Genomic DNA, 10,710 nt, shown 5'->3' with positions numbered 1-10,710 from the left:
ATTTAAATGCCATCTAGTGAGTTTCCCTCTAATTGGTATTAATCTAAAACTCGAGTACTAACAGTGATGTGCTTAGGGGTTTCAAGTAATGCGACCAAATAACGCTAAATGGCGTTAACCTCAATTATACATAGTGCTGCAGACATTTTGCAGTAGTAATTGAGTTTTCTCTTCTGCCGGCACTCCTGGAGTGCAACCCGTTGTTTTTTTTATTATCAGATCAAAATTGCATTTTTCTTGTCAGGTTTGGATGTCTGACGGCTAAACGTATTTCTTTCACATTGGCGAATTAAAAGCGTTACTTTATTAACACTAACAAGTGATAAGTTGATAACCCTTGGTCTTGTACGCAAACGTAGAAAAGTTTATACCTAGATAGGTTTCTGCGGCAGTTCACATCACACTGTAGACGGTAACAGACATAAAGGTGAGTTTCCTTACTGATTTGCTGTTGTTTTTTTCCCCGTCGGTTAATTTATTTTGATCCTTTTTATTATAATGTCTATAAAACATATAACTTAATTAATTTAAAATAAAAGTTGTATTTTAGTATTCCTGTCTATTTGTAGCCTACGCGTCACATTCTTGATAGGTACTAAGTTTCTTATAGATTATGCATTAAATACCTAATTCAAGTTCTACTTTTACAAAAACGTTGACGATCACTGATCTAATCATAAGGTGATTTAGAAAAAAATTGTTAAATTTTAAAACATAACATGCACTTCATCACAACAAAAAAAAAACACTTTTTAAGAGATTTATTGGAACAAAAGAATACTTAGTGTATCTAGTTTTAAAACTTTTCCTGATTAACTCATATTGTACATAAACTCGTTCTACAATATTTATTTGTATTAGGAATTTACTTATTTGGATAATTTACTTATCCAATTGAACCAACTTCATACAAATGAAGTAAGGAATATTGGTGATTTTCAAATCCAAACACGAACATTATTCTCCACTCGCCCTACCTAACCTACCTTCTTTGCTGTATTTTCTACAATATCAAATGGACTTTAAGTTATTAAGTAATTTACGTTTATATTTCAGATGAAACTTATAATAACACTGGCGGTGCTGGCTGTAAGTCACGCTCATATTATCAGGCCAGCATGTGACCTGATCTCCATCCAAAGTACTATCTATCAGAAGGAAGTGCTGAAAGAAAACGTAAGCGACCCGTACCAGATGGCCATCGACTATAACACTAATACGCTCTTCTTCAGTTATTCAGCAGCTAATCCAATTACTGAAGGAGATGTGTTTGAGCAAGCGTATTTAAACCTGAAGACTAACGAATTTCACATCATTTCTGGTATCATTGGTGGATTTGCCGCTACTGTCGACAATACTAACCACAAGGTATACCTCGGTGGAAGAAACGGCATCTACGCGTTTGATAACGAGGCAGACAAAGCAACCCATGTCAACCCTAACGGATACAGCATTTGGCAATTGTTTTTCAAGGACAAACTTTACTACACTGCCTACCCACAAGAAAGAGCGTACACTTTTGAAGGTGGCAACTCAATTATAGTACCTGAACTGAGTGATACGATGGTACAACTAGTAGCTCTTGATAATGATCACAATATGTATTTCTCCAACTCATCTGGTCTATTTCGTTTGAATAAATCTGACAAGTTAATTGTCCAACTAGGTGAATATACTATTAACAGTTTCACAGCAGACATAAATGGTAATTTGTACTTCTCTACACCTTCTGGTTTTTATAATATTGATAATAACAAAAATGTACATCAACTAGTTGATGTTGATGACGTTTTCGGATTGGTTGTCGATGGGGATAATAACTTCATTTACGGGTCAGGAGATAAAATTATCAGATTGACTCCTACCACTAAAAAACATTGTTTTTAAAGTGACTAAATTATCCACACACACACAGTTTTCGCTCTTAGTAATTAACTAGTTACAGTGAAAAATTCGGCAAACATAACGACTATTGATTTAGTCTCCGTCTTTTTCCATTATCATGTAATAGAGTGGGACGCTTTATCTAAGACGATTAAGACGGAACAATAATATTATGTTTATAATACGTTTTAAACAACACTGATGCAATGCAGTCCCGATAGTACCTCCATGTACCTACTACATTTTCTTTGTCACGAAATTTTAAAGATTAGTTTCGTTTGATAATAGTAATAGGGCTGTAAAACATACCAGCATGTAAAACATTATAGCAAACATCACTATAACGAACATGGCACCAATAGGTAATGATATGTAAATCTCAAATCCGGTAAAGTAAATATTGAACATCGGTTTTTAAACACTGGCAACATTTTTCCATAACACAAGAGACATAGAGCTGCTTAAGATCGACGTTTTTTTTTTATTTCTGTCTGTTTTAAATAAAGGAAATGGTGCCATATTGTTCATGACTGAAAAAATATAGTTTTCGTTTGTTAATTATGTTGAATTGAAATCAATTGTAGTTTAATTTTGTATTAAACTTAATTCAACTTTTAGCGCGCAAAGCGGTAGACATTTTACAGGTATCAGCGAAATATCAAAAATACTCCACAAATTATCATGTTGCCTACCATAAGTATGTAGTGTTCAAAGTAATTAACTAATAAATAATTATACCGAAAAATGTTTTATTTATATACTATTTTTGTAAGAAATAATTTACCTGACGATTACAGTCCGACAAGAAATTGTAGAAATTAAAAAGTGGCAATGTTGTAGTGTCGTCCTGTTTTCATAGATTGATTCGATAGGGACGAGACTACAGTGTTGCTTGTTTTTAATTTTACTATAATAATATACCATGCTCTAAAGGGGTATCCTATTTCTAGTCGCTGAGCGAGATGTACTCTCAAGTGGAAATCTGCGAATACCCGTCGTGGCAAGAGATGGAAAGACGACAATAATAGTTGCAAGCTTGTGATAACTGGATGCAGGTGGAACGATTATTAGAGGAATGTAGAGGACGAGGAGGCCTATGATATTGCCGAAGACAGGCAGTATATAGGCACAGTATAATAAAGAGTACTAGCATACAGTATGGACGCTCCCTGCCTCCCGTTGAAAGTGCCGCCCACCCGCTGAGACCCGCTCTCGGTTACCTCACAGTTACCCTACAAATCTTGTAGGCTACAATGTCTTATCTCACTCACACAAGCATGGTTCGCGTTCACCTACACGAGCTTAGGCTGTTTGTTTCATACATTTGATCGCCAGTGTCCGAGGTGTGATATAGGCTAGTATATAGGGTTTGCAATCCGGATCCGAAATGTATGCAATTATCCGGATCTGGATCCGGATCCGCGGATCTTCCCATACATTTCGGATCCGTCGTGCAAACCCTACTAGTATAGATAGACAAAACAAAAGGAGGCCTATGATATTGCCGAAGTCAGGCAGTATATAGGCTAGTATAGACAGACAAAACGGACATACAAATATAAATGGGTATACAAATACAAATAATTTATTGAGAAAAGTATAGTACAGTGGTTGCTCTTAAAGACTAAGAATTTATAAAGACAAGTGATTTACAAATACCTGAACTAGGATTCCCTGTGTTTCAGGCAGCGAAGGACAATATTAATTATTTATTAATTATTCACTTAATTATAAACTATAAGTAGTACACAGTAGTAGTATATTTGTATAATAGGTAGGTAGGTATGTCTAGGTTAATACTCTTATTAGTGGTACTAATATGTGGTACGACACCCTCGGTGGGAGAGTCCAACTCGCACCTGACCGGATTTTTTTAATTATTCGGCCTTATTAGAGACCATTAAGTGTACCTAAAATAGAGTATTCGTAACGCGTAATAATTACATTGCTCCTGTGAATGAGTTTCTGGCGATAAACTCCTAAGTTATTCCGAGCGCGGGAACTTCCGAGAACTCAGCTTCACGTGTCTGAAATTTTATGCCGTAAAGTTTTTATAAAATGTTAATGCACCATTTTATTCGAATTTTTAAGTGAAGTAATCTCACTGTCGAATAATTAAAAAAAACTAACTGTAACCTGTAACGTAACATCAATTTGAAAATGTAGTTCAACAGGTTATATTCTAATGTAGTATGGAGGCATATATGTGACGTTATCTATGAAAAGGGACCTTATTGTCGATGGCGCTTACGCCATTATTAACGATGCTCCGATATAAATACAATGCCGCGCGACGCTGTGCGGCGTAAGCGCCATCGACAATAAGGTCCCTTCTCATAGATAATGCCCCATATATGTTAGATCCCAAGATCGCCACAGAGTGGCAGCCCAGCTCAAAACGAGGAGTTGGCAAACCACGTCGGCGATGGCGAGACGAGCTAGACTCCTTTTTAAAGGAATGGCCAGAGACTGTACAGGATCGGGAAGACTGGAAAAAGTGGGGGGAGGCCTTTGCCCAGCAGTGGGACATTACAGGCTCCTAATAATAATAATAATATGTTAGGGCAGTGGGTCGCCCAAGATACTTTCCCGCGGCCACTCACTGTAGGTATCATCGATTTACTCAAAATACGTGTAAACTTTAAGAGTATCCTTCAACTTTCCAACTATCTGTTCTGTTTTAACTTTCCAAGTCGCCCGAACCCCCCCTCCCCCCGTAGCTGGGGGAATAAAATCCGCACGTGTCATTGGTCCCTTCATTTACCACGTGGCTTTCAATTTTTCGCTTCACTGAATAGCACCCGCCGCCAAATAAAATAAGTTTACTTTCGCGGTCGTTTAGTAGTTAAATATGTAATAATATTTGCTTTATCGAGTACCACATTCAAACGGAAAATAAATAGGTACCTGAATGAATGAATGAATGATGCTTTATTCGAAACACACATACACAACAACACTAAAATAGGCTCAAATCTAGGTAAATTAGTAGGTAAGTAACGGTGCTGCGAGGGGTTCCAGAAAAGGATAACACTCAGCATGTGTCATAGCACATGAGTTGTGTTACGACGCTGATTTTCAGTGTACCCATTGACACTTAAAACATACACAAAACAAAACCGAAGCAGAATACAACAGAATGTGCAGTTGACACTGTAATTTATTTATAAAACCGGGACATGTTTATTTATAAATATTTGGACAATACATAAATAGATACATATATCTATATAAACTCTATACTTAACACAGAAGTCGGTACAAATACGGGCCCCCCCACATCTAGCGTCTCCCGAACGTCGACGCCTCACCAACGCCCGCGCGGCGGCGACGCCGCGCTCCCGCAGCGGCGACCAACATCCAGTCAGACGCTCCGACGCTCGACAGCCGCCACTGACATCGAGGAGGCGCGGCGCTGCCGCGGCGCCGGCCGACGCCGCGCGGACGTCACTGCGACGTCGACGTTCGAGAGGCACCGCAGCGTAGCGTCGGCGCTGCGGGAGCGCGGCGTCGACGCCGCGCGGGCGTTGGTGAGGCGTCGACGTTCGGGAGACGCTAGATGTGGGGGGGGGGCCTAAAGGTGAGGGTAGGTAAAGGTACCTATCAACAGTTCCAAACGAATATTATATTAATGTTTTGCGCTCTGTGGCTACTTAGGTAGGTACTTACAGTTTTTTACTTCTATACCACCTGCACCCGTCTTTTATGGTACGCCGTTTATACCTTAGTCTTATTTTTTTTCTGGTTGGAATATTTTTAGGGTTCCTTACCACTGAAGGAAAACACCGAACCCTTATAGGATCACATTGTTGTCCGTCCGTCTGTCTGTCCGTCCTTCTCTCTGTCAAGACCCTTTATCTCGGAAATGAAACATTTTTTCGGTTTATTCATATATTTCGATAGACATATTTCATAATAGTGTGGAAAGCATAAGTAAATATAATTAGTACAATATTTTTACAGTATAAACGGGATGTTTTTCCAACCCTTACCCATATTTTGCGTTTGAATTTATTAACCATACCGCGACAGCTTTTAATGTGAGGCCATAACCATGATATCGCAAAAAAAAGGTTGTTTCATACATTACGCCAGTTCAGATGTCGTTGTTTTCAATATGGCTTATTCATATGTAAGTATATCACCTCGCAAAATTTGGTTAAGGGTTGAAGAAGAACAGCCTTTAAGACATTGAAAAAGCAATGCATATCGTAATAAAATGGTAATATATATATTACTCATTATTGCTATTCTACAAACATTTATTTTGGGTCGGTGATAATTTAATAATTTTATCTCCGGTCCCGTAAATGAAGTTATTTTTTCCATCGACAACCAATCCGAAAACGTCGTCAAGATCTACTAGTTTATTAACCTTCTGGTTATTATCTATTTTGTATAAACCAGAAGGCGTCGAGAAGTGTATATTACCATTTGTGTCTGCCGTGAAACTATTAATGGTATATTCACCCAATGCATCAATTTTCTTATCAGATTTAGTTAAGCAAAATAGACCAGAAGAATTGGAGAAATACATATTGTAGTTATTATCGAGAGCTACTAGCTGTACCATAGTTCGCTTCAGGTCAGGCACTATTAGCGATTTGCCACCTTCAAAAGTGTACACTCTTTCTTGTGGATAGGCGGTGTAGTAAAGTTTGTCCTTGAAAAATAATTGCCAAACGCTGTATCCATTGGGGTTGACATTAATTGCTTTTTTTGATTCGTAATCGTACTCGTAGATGCCGTTTCTTCCACCGAGATATACTTTGTGCTTGTTGTTGTCAACAGCAGCGGCAAATCCGCCTATAATGCCAGGGATGATGTTATATTCGTTAGTCGCCAGTTTCAAATATGCAGACTCAAATACATCTTCGTTGTTTTTTGGATTAGTTCTTGAATGACTGAAGAAGAGCGTATTTGTGTTATAGTCGATGGCCATCTGGTACGGGTCGTTTACGTTTTCTTTCAGCACCTCCTTCTGATAGATGATGTCTTGAATGGAGATCAGGTCACATGCTGGCTTAATAATATGAGCGTGAATTACAGCTAACAACGCCAATGTTATTATAAGTTTCATCTGAAACATAAATAAAAGATCTTTGTTACACTTCTTTTTCAACATGTAGCCTCAGAGGAAGATCAAAATAATACTTTACTCTTCTGAGTTTTATTATTACACAAAGTAAGCGTAACATTCCATTTCTGACCGCAGCTGCACTACTGGTACTGAACGCGTCGCTGTTACTGTCAATTTCCATAGTAAAATGAGCAGTAGTGCAGCTGCGGTTGGATATGGACTGTCACCTTTATCGTGTCACGGTGTGATTTAAACGGGTACCTAGTTTGGGTCTACGTCGATCTATGTCAGACTGTCCCTAAATATACATGTATGTATATTTATAGACATTGCGGTTTATAAGATTCATTAGAACATAGAAATATAAATTAATCTACTGACAATAAGGTTGTGTTAATATATTTTGGACCCTTGGCTTATATAATGATGTTTGTGAACTCGACCGTTTGTGAAGTGCCAAAACAAAACACATGGGATAAAAGTGAGGGCCAGTGAATACTAAGCTATTTTAAAACTGAATTTAAATTCTTCTTATTATTCTAGACCAGAAAAACAATGCCAATCTAAAAGGAGACTATTTGCCAGTAGTAAAGTGGGACTGAAAGTCAAGCTCTACATCTTAAGACTGCATGATTTCAATAAAAGGAGGTCTGATGTTTTAACTTAAATTTCAAATAAGTATTCAAGTTTTCTGGTAATTTGAAATTTCAAATAATAAACCAAGTCAATTACTTAAAGTCCCATGTCTCATAAACCAAGTCAATAATAAGTCATAATTAAGTAAATTGTGGAATATATGAACACAACAGGAAAAGTAATTAATGTTAATACACGGAAACTCACCTTGTTGTCCGTTCCCTATTGCCGTTCAGTTCACAGTGTACGTAATATCGTATAAAACTCCTATATATACGTAGTCTCTTATGTTGCCATTAGGGATCTTGTTTTTTCATGAACTTCTTTATTAGTTCAAACACTAGGATCTCTTGTATATTATTCTTAGAAGAGCGACCGAGGTCCATTTAATTTTACATTTTATTATTTACTAAACAGATATGTTGTTAAAAGGCTTAATATGTTTTTGTGGGCCAAAGTTGATTGCACTTTTATCGTCTATCGTGTCATGCGTCATTTGCTACCTACTTGTTAGTAAGCGATTTATTGAAACTGGCTGTTTAAAAATCGGCATTTTAATTAAATTTTAGAGTAAGTAGGTATATATACCCAGAAATCGGAACCGGTTTCCAAAAACCATTTGTATCGCTCTTAAACCGTTATTAATTTCGTTCGTACGTACGTACGTATAATATACCGATTCCCTTAATTCATTCATAGACTAATCAAGTAATCATCAACTAATCAAAAACTCAAATAATATGATAATTAATGACCAATGAGTTTAGACCCCTAGTTAGGGCCCCTAGGGCTTAAATAATTTCGAATGAGCTCTGAACAACCCTTTTCAATGAATAGGTTTAATTACAGAAATCTCACAACACTCTGTGCAAGTGGAACAATTAGCGGAGTTAATTATTTTACATTCTCTGGCAATTTTTCGAAATCGTATAAACTAAGTTTAATCATGAAGTAAAGTTTTTAATCAAAGTAATCCACTGTATTTTAATAAAACAAAGTCGGTACATGAATATATTTTTTTCTATTTATATTTAACTGTATAAACTAATTAACCTTATTGTGTTTTCCTGTTATTTTAAATAATAATTACTGAGTATCAGAATAGTGTACTGCGGTCAGTATGAAGAAGGGCGCAACTAACAATTTTCAAAAAAATAGTAAATTAAATCGTCGGGTAAGAATACGTTTGTGTCATACGCCACGTAAGTACATTGGTTTACAGGAGAGCGAAAAGAAGCAAAAAAAAATATTTTTCGAAAAGTTTTACATTTAAGAAATATTAAACTTATTTAACATTTAGGCACATATGTTTACTATTTATAGTACCATACAAATATTGTGAATATAATGGTAATCATGAAATAAAAGCATTTTTAATATTGCCATATCCGTTTTTGATGAGTAGGTAAATGTTAAACGTACAATGTATGATATGACACAAAAGTTATAATTTTCTGTTAACAGAGTGTAAATATCCTATAGTAAAATACGGATATGGCACAACATTTTAGAAAAAAAATATTTTTCAAAAACCGATTAGTGTCAATTATAGCATATTTTTTATTATTATAGATATCATTAAAAAACGGTTTTGCTCAAAAATGGATATGGCACAAACGTATTCTCATCCGGCGAAATATTGACGTTACCCGAAAAAAATGCGCATTTAGCTACTAGTTTTTGCAAAACTATCTAATAGCTGTTTTATTATTTTTCAGGGGGAACACCTTTCAGTTATGTTTTACCTCTACCTACCTACCTACCTCTGAAGGCCCCATGGACAGACATGAAGGCATGGATTTCCAAGCCAGCTTCTTTTCTTCATTGGGTAAGTTTGCTCATCCGTCCTTGCAAATATTTTAACCCACGTCGTGGATAAGAAAAAGCCTCATACTTATAACATTTTAAATTATTTTCAGGGTCTTCAGGAAGGATCTTCAGTTAAGTCCTTTGTCAATGTCGTAAAAACATACCGTTTCGGTGTCGGGCCGACCGTCCCAATATGTGGTATGTGGCAAGCCGCGCTGATAAAGATAAAAGATAGTTTATTCAAGTGGGCATATTACAATGCGCTTATGAACGTCAAATAAAGCTACACCGGCCCCAACCCTAGATCTCTGCCCCGAGAAGATTTAAATCCCCCCTTAATTGGAGGAGGGTATCCCAATATGGGACCGACAACAAACTCGGCGGGACACATCTTTTCAAAAAACTACATCTTATAATTGCTGAGCTGGTGCTTCCCCGCGACGGCTTTGAGATCTTAAAGTTTCGGAGGTGGCTGTTGAGGCTTCGGGGGGGTTGAGCTCACCACCAACGCGCCTGCTGTGCTGTGTGTATGCTGTAGACAACTCTCGTTTGTTTTACATTACGAGGTCAGAGTGTTCCTTTTTTTAACTCTCTACTACGGCGCCCAACAATACTAGTAGTTTTTGGATGTTGGTCTAAGTCTTCCAGCACATGAAATAAAGACTCACCCTGTGCACGAAATTGTATAGGTAGTTTTTCTACTCGTCGACTGCAATGCTTGAATTAAGACTTCGTATACCAGAGTGAAATAGCATACTTTTTTCACTATGGGACCCCGACTCAACTATAATATTCATTTCGATACAGTTTAGTCAACTATAATATTCATTTCGATGCAGTTTAGTCAACTATTAATGAAATTGACCAATCGAAAGCGCGGAGCAAGTACCAGTGGTGCCTCATGAGTTACGAGAAGGTGTCGTTGATCAACCGGCCGGGGGCGCGGGGCGCGGGGGCCGGGGGCGCGGGGCGCGGGGGCCGGGTCGCGTACGAGTATGTAGGTATCGCGGCTGCTCGCGCATCTTAGCTGTATACTTTTGGTTTTTTTACCTACATATATGATTCTTCTACTAGTTTTAAGTATTTTTTTTGTTAATTCGTAGAAAAAGTATTGTATACAATAGTGATATAATCAAGCTTTTCAATCTCGTACCTTACTTAGGCAACTCAGCAAGCTTCGTTGCCTAAACACGGTACTCGACTGAAAAGCTCTCCATTATATCACAATTGTATAAAATACTATTATCTTTTCGACCGAGCTAGTTAACCTATAGTAGTACCTATTTAACCTATACCAAATT

The 10,710-nt window shown here is 37.3% G+C and overlaps 2 protein-coding genes across 2 annotated transcripts; one reads left to right on the top strand and one right to left on the bottom strand.

The window, feature by feature from the left end:
• Positions 1-1,021: 1,021 nt before the first annotated feature.
• LOC134649852 (ommochrome-binding protein-like) lies at positions 1,022-1,892 on the top strand. Its single transcript, XM_063504688.1, has one exon. It carries the CDS (start codon positions 1,057-1,059, stop codon positions 1,885-1,887), a length of 831 nt encoding a protein of 276 aa, XP_063360758.1. The 5' UTR covers positions 1,022-1,056; the 3' UTR covers positions 1,888-1,892.
• Positions 1,893-6,094: 4,202 nt separating this feature from the next.
• On the bottom strand, positions 6,095-7,847 carry LOC134649457 (ommochrome-binding protein-like). Its single transcript, XM_063504213.1, has 2 exons — positions 7,808-7,847; positions 6,095-6,964 (listed from the first exon to the last, which is right to left on the bottom strand). Exon 2 carries the CDS (start codon positions 6,962-6,964, stop codon positions 6,137-6,139), a length of 828 nt encoding a protein of 275 aa, XP_063360283.1. The 5' UTR covers positions 7,808-7,847; the 3' UTR covers positions 6,095-6,136.
• Positions 7,848-10,710: the final 2,863 nt, after the last annotated feature.

Source organism: Cydia amplana, chromosome 7 (genome assembly GCF_948474715.1).
Source record: "Cydia amplana chromosome 7, ilCydAmpl1.1, whole genome shotgun sequence".
NCBI lineage: Eukaryota > Metazoa > Arthropoda > Insecta > Lepidoptera > Tortricidae > Cydia > Cydia amplana.
Note: the sequence above shows the minus strand (reverse complement) of the source record. Positions and strands in the feature narration are given on the sequence as shown.